Here is an 18257-nt window from a genome sequence, read left to right as displayed (position 1 = left end):
AATTATATGTCACGAAACTCCCATAAGAAATGCATGGGGAATTTTTCATTGCGTTAAATTACCGCTAAATTCAAAAGCACTAATGATCTCTTTTAGTGCAATCGTTAGTGCATCGTTAGCGCTTCTTACTGCAAAAACCGCTAACGTTAGTGCTTCATTAGTGTAGGAGTTATAAAGAAAAAACATTTGGGGGGACCAAGTTCACGCTGCCCCCCCACTTCAAGCATTAACGATAAAATTAGTACCATTCGTTAGTGCATCGTTAGTGCTTCTAGAAAACACTTATAGTTTCGTTAGTGCTTAAATATTAGTGTGGTTATGACTTATTACATGTCACGAAACTCCCATAAGAAATACATGGGGAATTTTTCATTGCGTCGAATTACCGCCGAATACAAAAGCACTAATGAATTTTTGTAGTGTAATCCTTAGTGCATCGTTAGTGCTTCTTAGTGCACCAACCCTAACGTTAGTGCTTCATTAGTACAGGAACTACAAGTAAAAAACACTTTGGGCCTAGCGTGAACTTGGCCCCCCCACTTAAAGCACTAACGAAAAGATTAGTGCCATTCGTTAGTATATCGTTAGTGCTTCCACAAAATACTAATAGTTTCGTTAGTGGTTCATTATTAGTGTAGATATAGCCAATTGTAAGTCACGAAACTCCCAGAGGAAATGCATGGGGAATTTTTCATTGCGTTAAATTACCGCTAAATTCAAAAGCACTAATGATCTCTTTTAGTGCAATCGTTAGTGCATCGTTAGTACTTCTTAGTGCACCAACCCTAACGTTAGTGCTTCATTAGTGTAGGAACTACAAGTGAAAAACCCTTTGGGCCTAGCGTGAACTTGGCCCCCCCACTTAGAGCACTAACGAAAAGATTAGTGCAATTCGTTAGTATATCGTTAGTGCTTCCAGAAAATACTAATAGTTTCGTTAGTGGTTCATTATTAGTGTAGATATAGCCAATTGTAAGTCACGAAACTCCCATAAGAAATGCATGGGGAATTTTTCATTGCGTTAAATTACCGCCGAATACAAAAGCACTAATGAATTCTTGTAGTGCAATCATTAGTGCATCGTTAGTACTTCTTAGTGCACCAACCCTAACGTTAGTACTTCATTAGTGTAGGAACTACAAGTGAAAAACCCTTTGGGCCTAGCGTGAACTTGCCCCCCCACTTTGAGCACTAACGAAAAGATTGGTGCCATTCGTTAGTATATCGTTAGTGCTTCCAGAAAATACTAATAGTTTCGTTAGTGCTTCATTATTAGTGTAGATATAGCCTATTGTAAGTCACGAAACTCCCATAAGAAATGCATGGGGAATTTTTCATTGCGTTAAATTACCGCCGAATACAAAAGCACTAATGAATTCTTGTAGTGCAATCCTTAGTGCATCGTTAGTGCTTCTTAGTGCACCAACCCTAACGTTAGTGCTTCATTAGTGTAGGAACTACAAGTGAAAAACCCTTTGGGCCTAGCGTGAACTTGGCCCCCCACTTTGAGCACTAACGAAAAGATTAGTGCCATTCGTTAGTATATCGTTAGTGCTTCCAGAAAATACTAATAGTTTCGTTAGTGCTTCATTATTAGTGTAGATATAGCCAATTGTAAGTCACGAAACTCCCATAAGAAATGCATGGGGAATTTTTCATTGCGTTAAATTACCGCCGAATACAAAAGCACTAATGAATTCTTGTAGTGCAATCGTTAGTGCATCGTTAGTGCTTCTTAGTGCACCAACCCTAACGTTAGTGCTTCATTAGTGTAGGAACTACAAATAACCACCCTTTGAGACTAGCGTGAACTTAACCTCCCACTTTGAGCACTAACGAAAAGATTAGTGCCATTCGTTAGCATATCGTTAGTGCTTCCAAAAAATACTAATAGTTTTGTTAGTGCTTCATTATTAGTATAGATATAGCCAATTGTAAGTCACGAAACTCCCATAAGAAATGCATGGGGAATTTTTCATTGCGTTAAATTACTGCCAAATTCAAAAGCACTAATGATCTGTTGTTGTGCAATCCTTAGTGCATCGTTAGTGCTTTTTAGTCCACCAACCCTAACGTTAGTGCTTCATTAGTGTAGGAACTACAAGTAAAAAACCTTTGAGCCTAACATGAACTTGGCCCCCAGTTTGAGCACTAACGAAAAGGTTATTACCATTCGATAGTGCATCGTTAGTGCTTGTAAAAATACTTATAGTTTCGTTAGTGCTTCACTATTAGTGTAGATATAGCCAATTATAAGTCACGAAGCTCCCATATGAAATACATGGGGTATTTTTCATTGTGTTAAATTCCCGAACGTAATAGTAATCATTACACTAATATATTGTTATTAGTGCTTTTAAATTTGGTGGAAGAATTTTAGAGTGTGTAAAATGCTACGTCTAAATTTAGCCCCGCACGCATCTCAAATACTAAAGATACGTTTGACATGTTTAGTGCATCGTTAGTACCCATTAGTACACTAAACTCTAACGTTAGTGTTTTGATTCAATTCTATATTAGTGAACATTATTTGCAAGACTAAATTGAAATTTTTCTAATTCTACAATTATTGTCCTACAAAGGTGAGATAGACGTCAAAAGTTAGTGCATCCTTATTGCTTCCCGAAACACGAAGCATTAGTGTTAGCGCGATTATAGTTTAAGAGTTATAAGTGAATAACTCACTCTGTGCTAAATTTAATTTTAGCAAATTTTACAATAATTGCCTCACAAAGGTTGAATAAACGTCAAAGATGAGTACATCGTTAGTGCTCCGAAAGACACTAAGCATTAATGTTACTGCTATCTTAGTTTAGGGGTTAAAAATGAATAACTCGGGGGGTGGAGGGCTACTTTAGATCTTTAAATTTTGTACAATTTTACGCTAATTGTCTGACAAAAATGGACCAAACCAGCCTTTAGTCCTCCGTTGAATAAGCACTAATGCTAGTGTTATCATAATTTAAGTGTTATTAACGAATAACACGCACGAAACTAAATTCAAATTTGTCGAATTTTACAATAATTGTCATATAATTGCTATATTCCTTTCCTTATTGCTTGAAGTGGGGGGCCAGCGTGTACCTTTTTTTTGGCTCTAGAGCCTACACTAATAAAGCACTAACGTCACGGGTTGGTGCACTAGGAAGCACTAACGATGCACTAACGAATGGCACTAGTTATTTCGTTAGTGCTTGAAGTGGGGGGGCAGCGTGAACTTGGCCCCCCCAAAGGTTTTTTGCTTGTAGCTCCTACACTAATTAAGCACTAACGTTAGGGGTTGGTGCACTAAGAGGCACTAACGATGCACTAACGATTCACACTAATTTTATCGTTAGTGCTCAAAGTGGGGGGCCAAGTTCACGGACGTCCCAGAGAACAAATAAGACACAATTATGAGTGTAAAGAGTAAATAAACAGGCTGCTACCTGTTAGTTTTGAAATCATTTTTTTTCTAACCTTATTACATTCTTGAAACTCTTTACAATTAGCTGCAGAGACCGTAGCTGTTGTCAGAAAACCCTGAGATTTTAATTTCGTTTATATTTACTAATGCTCTACCGACTATCAATTGTGGCAGTGGCGGTTCAAACAGGAGATCATCCTTATCTCTCCAAAGGGATTTACAGGGATTTACGGGATATGAAAAAGCATTTTATTTACATTTTTGTGTAAGTTACATAATATTTGAATATCCCTCGCCACTCCACCACCTTTTATCTGTATTATTGTGTTGGTGTTTCATCGTGTATGCAAAGATTATTTCTAGTGCTACTTGCACCTCACATAGCGATAGTAATTGCTTGTGCTTTGGAAGCGGAAAGACCTGCGAAACCAAAACGGAAGGAGAGGGTGTGGATGAAAGAGTGGTTCAAGAAACGGTCTCAGTTTAGTCATCAAAATTTACCTAGGTAATACTCGAACTTGAGATAAGTTCGACTGTAAACTATAAAAATTATTTACGAATGGATTCAACTACATGTGGTGAAATACTGGAAAATTGATTTTATTCCTCACTGACTCTCTATCCGCCTTCTAATCTATTTTCTTCATTTTATCCACCAATTTCTCATATGCCGCATTTCTCAGATCCCTATTTTTATAATCTTCACTCTTAACCTTCTACAGTTCAGGTAAATTTCGATAAAGTTCAATAAATTCTCTCCAGAATTCTTGATTCCTATTCAATGACGCCATAGCGCAAGAAATAAGTGTCTGTATACTAGGCCTCTTAGTCGGAAATAAAGCTCGTGTTTGCACAAACACGCCCATACACGGTCCACGTGTTTGCGCAAACATCATGTTCGTGTAAACAATTTTTGAATGAGTTCGATGTGGAAAAGGTTTGCACAAATGTTTGCGCAAACAATTCATACAGCACCATACACGGTCAAACTGTTTGCACAAACAACCTTGTTTACACAAACCGTGGACCGTGTATGGGTCCTATAACGCTGGGATACTTTGATAAGGGAAGGCCTCGTGAGAAAAAGGTAGGTGAAGAAACACACACCTACTAACCTATGTTAAATTGTTGTCAATACAAACAAGACCTACACTATTATATTAATAACATTTTCAATTCTGTTTCTGTGTTCATAGATGGCTTACGTACTTCCACTTTCATAAATAAGACAAACATTTTGTTCCTTTGTGAATTAACAGATATAGGTTGCTACATGCAAATTTTTGAAGTGACCTCGTATCCTTAATCTACACCGGCTAGCTTAAATTGGATAACTTGTAGATTTAGTTTGGATAAATTTAGCACCAGGAATTGAAGCTTGCTTCCCAATCATAAAATGGTAATAGCATATTGGAGAAGTGAATTTACTTGATTATTTTTCAGTTCATTTTCAGCTCCGAGGTTGTAGAAGACGTAAATTAGTTTAAGGTAGAGAGGCAGTCACCGTAATAGATTTAAATTCTAATGCTTTTCCACCGTGAATCAAACCTGATACGACGTGCACCAGCGACGCTGCCATTAGTCAGTAGTCCAGTTGGGAGGGCGAAAAATGCATTTACTACATCTCACATAAAAATTAACGTTTTGTACAACTGCAACAACTAATAATGCAATATGGATTTGAAGTTCGTTAATTCAGTTCATGGTACGGACAACTGCACTAAACATTTCTCAGTGGCGGATTTAGAAGATAAAATGTGGAGGGTTTGTAGCCAGAACCTAGAATATGATAGGTATAGACTATAATGAGCTTACAATTTTTCATTGGCCCTGTAAACGTTTCTAACTTAACTCTCTCCCAATGAACATTATGGCAAGGTTGGACGTTGATATTGTGAACCTCAAGTATTATTTTACACATTGTGTGATAGAAAAACTGCAATGTTTCAAAAATTTTCCGATTAAAGAATAAAAAGCTATGCTTACTATAAACTTTCAAAAATATGGCACTTGTACCGATTATGGCCCGGGTCCCTAATATGGCCCACCCACCATATCACTGCAGATTTACGTTCGTGCTACTAGATTACAATATAAAGTATGTCCTCATGACAAGCGTAAACATATTTGCGTGGCTCAGAGAACATAGTTTTTATTGCAACCTAGTAGCACCAACGTAAATCTGCAGAGATATGGTGGATGGGCCATATTAGGGACCCGGGCTGTAATCGGTACAAGTACCATATATAAAAAATAGCTTCAATTATTTTTGTGAGTAGCCCTTCGCTCCGGCCCCAGGCTGGATCAGGTACTGCCTTTCATTTCTTAAATTAAATGATATCCTGCTGCAGTTATTTCTGTAACATTTATTTATGAAGTTAGAACATAATCGGCCGGGTCCTTTTCCAAAAATCTTCCGAGAAAAAATCATTTGCAATAGTAAACTTCTTCTATTTTTTTTTTTTTCATGAGAGATGGCTACTGTCATATTGAATGATTATTACTGAAAATATATATTTAAGAAATATGAACAGAATCATCTGAGTCGTTTACGAAAAACAAAAACTGAAAAAAAATGACTCAACTGTAGGAACAAGCTATTTCTTAAGAATTTTTGTGAACGGAAACGACATATGCTTCCGCCGTTTTCCAATAGATAGCTCTAGCGGTAAGTGGTGATGTAAATAAACAGATGTGGATGTCATACAAGAAACTTGGGCATTGGTCAACAGGTCCCCATCGAATTATAAGACGATTTGTATCCGCATCGCAAAGTTATTCTCGATGTAAAATGTCAGTTTACGAGCCAAATTCTCGTCATTTATGGGATATTTTAATTTTCTGCTTCAATATGAAGAAATCTGTGGCCGAGGCTCATCGGATGCTCTCAAATACTTACGACGAGACCGCTATTAGTGAAAGAACGTGTCGTGATTGGTTTTAACGCTTGAAAAATGGTGGTTTTGACATCGAAGACCGCCATGGCGATGGAAGAAATAAGGTTTTCAAAGATGCAGAATTGGAGGCATTACTTCTGAAAGACTCGTGTCAAACGCAAAAAGAATTGTTAGGAGTGACTCAACAACCCATTTCGAAACGCATCAAAGCCATGGGAATGATTCAGAAAGAAGGAGATTGGGTGTCATAGGAGTTGAAGCCGAGAGCTATTGAAGATGTTTGTTTGTTCGTGAACAGCTGCTTGAAAGGCAAACACGAAATGGATTTCTGCATTGCATTGTGACTGGGAACGGCAAATGGGTTCATTACGATAACCTCAAGCTCAGAAAATCATGGGAATTTTCCGGCAGTGCTTCCATGTCGACTGCAAAACCAAATATTCAGAGTTCCAAGGTCATGCTCTGTATTTGGTGGGACCAGCTCCGCGTAGTGCATTATGAGCTGCTAGAACAGACTGAAACAATCACAGACGCTCTCTATTAAAAGCAATTAATGCATTTAAGACAAGCACAAAAAGATAAACCACCGTAATACAATGAGAGACGCGGTAAAGTGATTGTGTAGCATGACAATGCTCGACCTCATGTCGTAAAGTCGGTCGAAACATACTTGGAAACATTGAAATGGGAAATCCTACCCCATCCGTCGTATTCTCCAGACATTGCTCCCTCTGACTATCACTTGTTTCGATCAATGGCACACGACCTGGCTGATCAGCACTTACGTTCTTATGAAAAAGACCGATATGTGGCTCGCCTCAAAGGATGAATAACTTTTATGGACGCGGGATTCGTACGTTGCCCGAAAGATGGGAGAGAAGCAGTGGGAAGCGATGGACAGTATTTGAAAGGTAAATGAATAATCATTTTTTTTTTCTAAATAAAGCTTTGAATATCGAAAAAAAGGGGGGAAGCCAAGTTGTAAACCTAATATATTATAGGGCTGTTAATGGAATGCTAGTTTCTGAATTATAAACAAAATCGTCAAAGCAGTTTTGTTAAGAAGCAACATAACTCAAACTGACTTTAGTTCTACTGTAAAATAACCTTATGGCTAAGGTAATATTTTTTATGCAATGAAGAATCTCGTAAAAGCATTTAAGTTTAAAATTGATGCGAAATCCTTGCTTATTATGGCTATTTTCAAGTGTACACGGAACAAATAAATAAACAAACATTTACTTCAAAATCAGTTATCTCGATATGAAGATGCAATGACACGTATAAATCTTTTGAAATCTCAAATCTTTCTTTTCTAGGGGCCGCGGTGGCTCAGTGGTAGAGCGTTCATCTCTGGTGCATGGAGTCACGGGCTCAAACCCTGCTCTCGGCAAGTGAACTTTGTGGTGGACAAACGCCGCAATCGTGGGTTTCCTAGGAATTCTTCCGTTTCCTCCCACTTTCTTCATTCTATCATTTCATTCATTTCTCATCAACACCGTCTCCTTTAGCTTAGCCGGCATAACCATGGGACGTAAAACTCAAAAATTTCATTTCAAATCTTTTTCGTAGTCACCATACTTTCTTATCTCCTATCGTTTCTGTCAACTACAAATAAAGAAGTGCAATAAATAATAAATTTAAAAAAAAGCGTAAATAGAATGTATTTAAAAATGGACACTTTTATCATTGGTATAAGCAGCAATTCAAATATTCTGAATTTGACGTCATGTTCTCGTGACTCGATGGACAGATAAGTTTAAAAACAGTTCCTTTGCATTCAGCGCCCTCCAATTACTATAAAAAGCCCAATTAGAAGTTTATCAAAGCGTTTGCATTTTCTAAGAGGCATGATGTAATGTACCTGTGAGTTCAATACGTTAGAAATTTCTCATACTTTTCGAATAATACTATGTAACAAGGTACAAAAATACTGTTTATACTTCACACAGTATTGCATACTTCGCACAATACTTCGCACAAAAATACTGTTTATACTTCGCACAAAAAATATTGTAAAATTCTAGATAAAACAAAATAACAGAACGGTATAACTCCCACATATACAGTAAAGACCATGTTCACTTAATCGATTTTTTGTTGCTTCAGTTGAACTGGCATCGCTTGCGGTTCAGTTGACTGCATTAACAAAACTCGACTAAATCGTCCACTTATTGAATGCGACGAATTTACATTCCAACAAAACTGAAAGAGATTCTAGTTTCTGGGACTGATTTGACCTAAGCTGGAATTATTAGATTGGTGCGAATAAAATGTCCTTCCAAAGGCGAATCATTTCCAAAGGAATGTCTTGTGTAATGAAATGTATAACTCTGTGTAATGTTCAGTCCAGCCCCAACGTACAGTTTTGTTTAAAAAAACTGACCACCCACTTCTCTTTGGTAAGACTTGTTCTCTAACCAGCATTCGGGATTAAACCAAACACTATCTATTTTCTAACGTCAATTAAGGCTTTTATTTAGAGTAGGCGTGCATCTTGAGTATTTTTTTTTTTTTTGAGGGAGAGAGGTTAATACAAGTCACTACATCTTCATAGTATTGAACGGGTACTATTCTACACCCTAAAAGACGAGAAGTAATTATAAAATACTTCCACCTATATTTTCAGGGAAAAAATGATACATATAAATTATTTCTATAAGATAGAGAATACAGATCAAGTGTGAGACCAAATTTTCATGCTACATCAATCATGCTCTGCTAAACAAGTATAGTTTTATTTAGAAAATGTACAATTGTATGTTGAGTTAGGAAATTTTGTGTAGGGGATCCAGCCCCGGTGCTACCCCGTGGGTGCACCACTCATTTAGAGATAAACTATTTAAATTTCGTATCTACGGCGAGAAAATATGTCCTTCTAAAGGGAATTGGGTTCAGTGTTTCTTCCAAACCTTTTTTTTTTTTTTTTTGAGGGGCACTGCCCTCGGAACTCTGAGAGTGCTCTCCGGAACAGACCAAAATAATGTATTTATAATATAATAATAAATAGAATCGTATCAGCAGTGCCCCCTAGAATACTAAGTGTGCCCCCCGGAACATTATTTCTGAAAGAACCACTGATTGGGTCGCGTCAATTTTTTGAAGAAAAGCTGTACATGCATGTATTCATTTGGAAGTGGGACGAACCCCTACTCCTCCACCACGGATATATAAAGAGAATTTTGACTCATCAACAATGAATTTTCCTCATTCTCATTTTCGTAGCATGATTTTTATATAATCACATCATTGTAAGATAATTGTTTGGATTATTCGCAATTAAAAGTAAACAAATAGTCTAAAATGAATGGTGTGTGTGAAAATAATGACAATATAATTACTTCTCAAGTAATATATATTACATACCGTAGTAGACGTCTTCTAAATTCGTGTACTGCTTAACGTTCACTCCGATTCTCCAACTGTACAATAGAACTACCAGAATGGATATATTCTGAAAACAAACAAAAATATTATAATAATCATTTTTAGTATTTAAAAAAAGTTTGCAGCAACCACATTTACAGATTTTAAGACTAAAAACTATCTGCATATATATCAAAGAATCTGACAGGATAAAAAAAAAAAAAAAAAAAAAAAGCATATGAAGTTTCAGTATCACTTATTGAGGTGAAATTGATATTTAAGGGGAAGAAATTCCGTCCGTGTTTGGGGAAGAAATTTTTGATTTTTGAAAAGTATCATTTTCAGAATCTACACTCTTTGACGTTTTATTGCGGGAAGTTTCGTGTTCATACGACATGCGATTCCCTTCGAGAAATGCAAATTATTGTGTGCTTCCGTTGTATTTTCAGGCTTAAATATATCTATTTTCCGTTTTGACGTTCATTCCATGTTGTTTGATTGTCCCAAATCTTCAGTAATGATGTGGTAGAGATATTTTTGTAGTTCCGAAAAGAATACACAGATCATTTTGTTTACTGTTGTTTACTGTTCTGAGTTCACAGTTCTTTGTTTCTCTTGTTAGTGTTTGTTAGTAAACTTAGTGCCAAAGAAATTCATAACTTAGAAGTACGTATATTCTGTCAAAGCAATCAGGGAAGATGTTTGCAACCTGCAGGAGATGAAGAAAACAATGTGGGCAACTTACTTGCATGAATATTCAACTGACGACAAATCAAATCAACGCATATGCTTTGTCTCAAAGGAGGAAATTTTGGTGTGATTATAACAGATCTCAAGCAACTCAAGAACATTATGAACATAAGCGTTCATTGCGTGCTGCAGTGATGGATGCTATCAAATCTATCTACAGAGCTTTTGCAGACAGGCCGGTAGCCAGCCCAAAATTGTAGGGGGGCCCGGCCGAAGTTAGGGGCTGCCCGATCTAACTATATTATAGTTCATCACCATGTTATAGTTCATTTGCAAGCCTGCAGTGAAAATTTTATTAGGGCCAGCGAAAATTTAGGGGACCCGACCCCCTAAACCCCCTGGATACGGGACTGCTTGCGGATCCCGCTCTTTTGGAAAAATGTTTGCATGGGAAAACACAGAACCCCAATGAAAGTTTCAATGTACTGATATGGCAACGATGAACAAAAACTACAATTGCGAGTTCAAAAATCGTACAACTTTCAGTGTATGATGCTGTTCTGTGTTTTAATAGAGGCTGTGTTCTGGAAAAGATGCTAGTTTCAAGCGGTAAATACACCTCCAAATTACTGCGAGACATGAACAGAAAGCGTATAGCGAAACCTAAGTTGGCAATCTTGAAGCTTACCTAGGAATCAAGAATGAGGAAAAGAAGGTATCGAAAGGTTGAAGAAGACACGGCCAAAGATATAAAATATGGTTATGGTGCTTTCTGAATGTTGTTATCCTCCTTATTGATAAAAATCCATTGTAAATTTCAAACTTTTAACTTCTCAAAATTGCACTTTTGGATATTCATGTACCATTTTCCCAAGGGCGCCGATCCTGGGGGGAAGGCGTGGTGGCCCGGGCCCTCTCAAAGCTCATGTGGGCCCCCCATATTGTATTTATGAATATACGATATTTGGCATAATTTGAGTGCAATTTGTCTTTAAAGCTTCATATATATACCTTCTGCATCTGAATGCCCCCCCCCAAATTTAAAGAGAAATCGGTGCCCTTGCATTTTCTCACAAACTATTAATGCTAAAGTAGCCAAATTTTGCACAAATCTTACTGTTATGTATCTCTATGTATTGAACTAGAATTATAGCATAGTTACTTTATTTCTATCAATCACTGTTTGCTGAATATAAAAAATCACATTAATAAAAATTCTTCGATTTTTTTTAAAAAAATAATTATTAGCTTTGTATGTAACCTAGAAAAATAATCCTAGTTCGGTAGCATCAGGTCTGTAGCCAGCCCAAAAATGTACGGGGGGCCTTGCTGAAGTTAGGGGAGCCGATTGTAACGATCTCGTTACGATGAGCTATGGAGGGAGGACAAAATAAGAAGAAAAAGGATTAAAAAACATCTTGTCAATGTCAATTTTGCTTTCCTCATGAAAGAGAATGTAAAAATTTATCTATCTTTTTGTCTTGATTCTTTTTTTTTAAAAAAAAAGGTAAGAGAGGAGATAGGATGAAAGAGTTTGTAAATTGCGAGCTTTTTATCAGCTTGAGTTGTAGTTAAGGAGAGAGAGGGGAGGTATTCTATCATAATGCCTCAAGGCCGTGGTCGTTACGTGTGTATCTCGTGACGCGATTGTGGCGCCAGGAACTATGGTGGGTTCGTCCGTCCGTAATGACGACGAACTAACTATGTAGTGTCGGAGACGTGCAGGTGTCTTGGTTTTGGTGTCTGAGGCATGAGTTTGATTGTTCGAGGGAAGGAGAACGTCTATTCTGTTAGCGTTCGATATGGTAGAAGCGGACTACTGTTAATAGGACACTTGATTCATCATTTGATTCTAACTAGAGTCCTTGTTGGATTTCATCGTTGTGTGTAAAGTAACAGGAATGAGAATAGTGAGTTGTTGCTGTGATTTAGTTTTACGAAATTTTCATAAAAAGAAGTGCAGCGAAAGAAGTGAAAGAAGAGGGTTACTTTGTGAATGTGGTTAAGTGCTGCTTGTGCCCAATTGTGTTTTCCATTCGAGTGGAGTTTCTTTCTTTTCCACTCTTTCAGTTAATTTCATTATTTCTTTTCCTCGCTTTCTGCCGTGTTCAGGAAGAGTACAAAAAGAAAATATATTAGACTAAGTCTGGTCAAACCGCCGAGTTACCTTGTTCGAGGAAATCCCTCGCTGAATGTTATTTTTCAGTTCTCTAATTTTAGTGAAATGAGAACGTGGGTAACTTGCACATGAATTGGCAGAAAGATCCCACTTTTGTCTGCTTAAGCATTCCAAAGAGTTATTTGTTGAATGCAATTCACTTAATGCTATTTTTCAGTGAGATATAGTGGATTCATTTTTGAATGGTGAAATGGGGATGTGGGAGGCGTAAGTGCGCATTGCAATTTAACCTTCAGTTTGTATTAATAAGGTTTATTCCCACCATCTCGAGAAAGTACTTTCACCTTTTTCATGAATTTGACGTTTTTGCAAACGGTGGAATGCGAATGTGGGAAGTCTCAAGGCAGAAACTTAGTGAATTGATCAGAAAGAGGAGTATATATATTGGAAATATCCTCATTGGGCCCAATTAAAGTATTCTTTAGAATATTAAATATTTGCCACTCAATTGTTATTTCTTACAAGGGAGTGTTGCAAAGTGCAGCAACTTGTATGCTGACTGAAAAGCTGTGCTTTCAATCAAATTGACTAAGGATAGTCAAAACTTTAATATTTCCTGTCCAGATTATACAGCGACGACCAAATTATTCTCGATTCCTCCTTTTCACTTGCAAGACGACATGCAGTCCCAGGTCCAATGTATAAGGAGGTAATTATAAACCCAAAGGAAGTGTGAGGTGAGTGTTGAACTATTTATTATTTTTTTGGCTTGTCCGTTGTGTGTGTTTTATGTTGGTTGGTTGTCAATTCGCATCCATTATTGGTCGTTATAGTTCGATTCGTCACCCATATGTTTATAGTTACCAAGATATTGATAATTCAGCATTTAACATTTTTTGGCTGCGAGCCGATATCATTATTTTCATATTTGTGAGAGTATTGTTATTGATTAAATATAATTCGTTTCTTGAAATATTGCTTTTATAGTATAATTAGATTTGGATTAATTCATTGATTAGATTGAGGTTTAATTGGAAAGATTACGGAGTGAGATACGACGTTATCATGTTCGACGTTGAGTTTTTGCTAATGACACCCTTGCTGAAACTTTATATATATTAGAAGTATTATTATTGAAATTGCATTTGCTTATTCATTCCCCCCCAGAGTTTAGACTATTTCGAAGTACTTTATGAATAGCATGATATTGATAATACTGAGGCATTATGAATCTTTACCTCTCTCCTTAATAGAATATTGAATATAATTAATATCTTAAGATTTGAATATTATATATAACTTTTGTGAATCGACTATTTACTATTTGACTTATTATCAACTTGAGTTAATATTGAACGCAATTAATTTGGAGCTGAAAAATAGAATCTACGACATAGTATTTCGACGACGAATTTATTGTTGTTTGGATATCTGAACGATCAGATATCACCCTGTAAATAAATTGTTAATAAATGTTTGTTAAGTTGAATTGTGTCTGTTGTTATTTATAGATTTAAGTTACTTTGATATCTGTGGTATTTTTCTGGTTTGTTGCTGAATGCTGAATTATCTATTTTTGCCTGCTCCTGCTTTGGATACCGAGAAGGACATCAGCTCGTGTAGATCCCTCTGTAGTTGGTTGGGGGTGTTGCTAATTGATCAACATATCTTGCGACCTTTTACTAATCCATGTGTGTTGGACACTTGGCAGTTTTCCTGACTTTGACGGCGGATGGGAACGCTACACGATCCAATCATATTATTGTTCATTTTCAAGCCTACCGTGATAATTTTAGGGGACCAGCAAAAATTAAGGGGGACACCCCCTAGACACCCCTGGATACGGGCCTAGGTAGCATTAACAGCTAAGCTAGTCTAGGGTGCGTGGTATAAAAATTAAACGAATCTCTTCAATACTTTTCAAGAAAAAGGTACACACATTTTTAGAACTCTGCTAAAAATTTGAGATCATGCCATATGCGTAAAAGGCAAGATTCAGGGGGAACAATTAACACAGAGACGCAGAACTACTACAGTACACACATCTACCGACCAAAAATTGTCATCTACCGACATCTACCTGCAATAACAAAATGTTGGTTGGTAAATTTCTCGTAAGCAGCCAAAACACACACATATCTCCTTAAACATACCATTGTTAAGCTATTTAATATGTATGAGACCTGTAAGATGACAGTACATAACATAGTTAATGAGTTACAACCTAAATTTATCATTAACCCATACATATTAATGTATGTTTTAACTAAAATGTCGTCCAAATATAAGACACATATTGGCCGATAGTTGAACAAATTTACAACCTTAAGGGGAAATTGTCATACGTAGTTTTAGAAAAATCGAAGAAATGAATCTTTTGTAGTCTTACAAAGTATATCGTTCTGTGTAATAATTGATAGATTTTGGGTACTTATTTTCTGGATGTGTAGTAAACAGACACTATTAGCAAGCAGTTCGTTTGTAGCTTGACTTTTCCCATAGATAAAGCTTACATTCTTTATGTATTTACTACTCGTAAGGGTGCGGTAAAAGAAAGTGAAATACAGGGTGGCCTAAAAGTAGGTATACAGTCCCGTACTGATCAGCTCAATGATTTTTATATCATTTCTTATTGTTATCTATCAGGTATACCTAGTTTCTTTATTATTTGTTGTTAATGCCTTTTTACTTATGTCTTAAACTCGGAACAGTAGAAGCAAATAGTATAAGCTAGGATGTTATACTTGATCAATACAGTGGTGTATGCTTACTTTTAAACTACCCTGTATATCCCAAGCTGGGAGCAAATAACTTAATATAATTACAAAACACAGTTTCGCTACAACTTTGGCAAAGATTATTCCATTTCCAAGACATGCGGTGTATATTGATTTTAGGTATTATCGATTATCCACATTGTGGTTATATGTTTAGCGTAGGTATCTTCGGCGCGGGAGAGCTTGCTTCGATTCCCAGTGGTAACGCATGCTATTCAGAAATGAAACGAAATCTTTCAATTTTACGTCTCATAGTTACACATGGTGATCAGAAAAATTGAAAACACCTGAACGAAATTGCAAGGTACCAGATTAATATGGTGCCGGGCCACCTTTCGCCTTCAGAACAGCCTTGATGCGACGTGGGATGGAGGCATAGAGGTCGTGAATGGTAGCAAGTGGAATTTTACACCATTCCTCGTGCAGGGCATCGACCAGTTCTGTGAGAGAGGATGGAGGTGGAAATCGTCGCCGGAGTCGTGTTTCCAAGACGGACTACAGATGTTCAATTATGTTAAGATCTGGGGATTGGGCGGGCCAGGGGAGGTGTTGAACTTCATCCCGATGTTCCTCAAACCACGCTGCAACAACGCCAGCTGTGTGAATGGGTACATTATCATCCTCGGAGGTGGCGTCATTGTCCGGGAACAACATCCGGACCATAGGATGCAAGTGGTTTCCTAAAATTGCAACATAATCTTTGGCAGTGATTCATCCGCTAAGTGTGACCACAGGACCCAATGAAAACCATGATATGGCGGCCCACAGCATCACCGAGCCGCCGCCATGTTTCACAGTTGGGCGGAGACACTGCAGATCATAAGCTCCTTTGGGCGTTCTCCACACATAAACACGGCCCGTGGTTGGGAATAGGGTGAAAAATGACTCATCCGACCATATCAGACGTTTCCAGTCCTCAACGGCCCAAGTTGCATGGTCGCGGCACCATCTGCGGCGTGTGAAAGCGTTATGGCCCCTGATAAGCTGTTTGGCCCGTGCAACACGACCCCGTAAGTTCATGTCATGTAATTCGCAGCGGACTGTGATTGCGAAACAGGGTGGGGGAGGTGCTGATTGAGTTCCTCCGTCACTTGCTCCGCAGTGACACGACAGTTCTACGTGACAATGCGCTTTAATACCCGGCGTGACCTGTCACTCATGATTTTCTTCCGCCCACTGTTCCGCTTCCCCGATGTGGTTTTCCTGTGTGTTGTGTAGGCCGTCATCACCTTCGATACTGTCTCACGCGACACACCTAGCACAGTAGCCACTGCCGTCACACTCACTCCAAGTAACCGCGCACCAATAATTTGCCCTCTTTGAAAATCTGAGAGGTCTCCCATTTTACACTACCTCCGTCTGCTGCAGCCACTGGACACTGCTGTTCCACTGCGCCTGACGTAGTATGGAAACCGACCTAACACACCACCACCAGCGGTCCGGCACTGCGGGCGCCACGACACCACTGCCAATCCATACATCTGGCGTGTTGCCAACTACAGGTGTTTCCCTTTTTCTGATCACCATCTGTATGTCGGGTAGGCTAAAGGACACGGTGGTGATGAGAAATGAATGGAATAATAAAGTGAGAGGAAACGGTAGAACACTGAGAAAACCCTCGAATGCGATGTTTGTCCATCACAAAGTTCATCTAGTGCGAACTGGGATCGAACCGGGGACCCGATGCACCAACGCTCTACCACTGAGCCATCATGGTCGCAGTGTAAGCCTCCCTCATAGTAAATAATAAATAATCTTTTTAGTTTAGCGTCTCTTTCAGCAGGAAGGCTATATGAGACGTGGACCTACTGATTAACGTGAATCCGAACCACATGAGGTCCCGCCGGAAATCAAACCCGGGCCTCCCATGCCAAAGGCGCGTATGCTAACCGCTTAGCCACGAGGGAGCTCAATCAGGTCTTGGCATCAAACAGCACAATAAGTATAATTGTCGTTTTATATGTGTTAAGCTTAAGCTTCAAATACTTCGACAGTATTCCCGAAGACAAAAGAATTTGTACTGAAAAATAACGATGGTCCTAAATTAGTTAACATTGAATTTCTTTGTAGACATAGTTTTGGTTTGTAATCATTAACTCCAATCGTAGTTAGATCTAGCCCTTTTAGACGGGGAATCACTAAATCATAATTGGAGTTCTCTCTAAATGGCATATTATGCGAGATCAATAATGTATATTGTATATCCATTGCGATATGATCCCAGAATCACCCATACCAAAAGCATTCGTGCCCACCCGACTACCCGGTAGTATACACTAATCCTCTGAAACACATGTTAAGGATCCCGTAAGTGAACGAGCGCCGGCTATTACAGTGGTACAAAATTGACGCATGCAGACATTGAGGCAAACGAACAGAATCGTATGAAACGATGAGTCATGCCACTTTTTGTGAAAATCCGTCGGATGTGTGTGTGGACATGGTGCATGCCAGTAAAGCGCTACTTACCGGGTTGGTTTGTTCATACTGTAAAATTTGGCGGTGAACGAATGATGGTGTGGGATTGTTTATCATGGATTGAACTGAAATCCCAGATGTTTGTGCCTCGAACAATCAATCCCGATGTCTATCAAACAAACTCAGATAGTTACTCGCTACTTAACCTTCAGAAACTATTTGGTAGCGGGTAGTCTGTGTTTCAACATGGTAATTCCAGCATCCATAAAGTACACAGCATCACAGAGTGCTGTGCACTTTATGGATTTTCCATTGCAATATGATCCCAGATTCACCCGCACCAAAAGCATTCGTGCTCACTCGATTACACGGTAGTATACACTAATCCTCTGAAACATATGTTAAGGATCCCGTAAGTGAACGAGCGCCGGCTATTACAGTGGTACAAAATTGACGCATGCAGACATTGAGGCAAACGAACAGAATCGTATGAAACGATGAGTCATGCCACTTTTTGTGAAAATCCGTCGGATGTGTTTGTGGACATGGTGCATGCCAGTAAAGCGCTACTTACCGGATTGGTT

At 38.3% G+C, this 18257-nt stretch overlaps 1 protein-coding gene across 1 annotated transcript in view; it reads right to left on the bottom strand.

Moving 5' to 3' along the window:
• Positions 1–18257, bottom strand: part of LOC145669578 (uncharacterized) — a 632206-nt gene that overhangs the window by 191653 nt on the left and 422296 nt on the right. Inside the window, exon 3 of the mRNA XM_081737789.1 lies at positions 9670–9757. Within this exon, the coding sequence (XP_081593915.1) occupies positions 9670–9757 (88 nt within the window). The remainder of the gene's footprint in view (positions 1–9669; positions 9758–18257) is intronic.

The sequence above is a fragment of the Thermobia domestica genome, chromosome 14 (genome assembly GCF_964235325.1).
Source record: "Thermobia domestica chromosome 14, izTheDome1.hap1.1, whole genome shotgun sequence".
NCBI classification, from domain to species: domain Eukaryota; kingdom Metazoa; phylum Arthropoda; class Insecta; order Zygentoma; family Lepismatidae; genus Thermobia; species Thermobia domestica.
The sequence above is the reverse complement of the archived record's forward strand: the minus strand, read 5'-3'. Positions and strand labels throughout refer to the sequence as shown.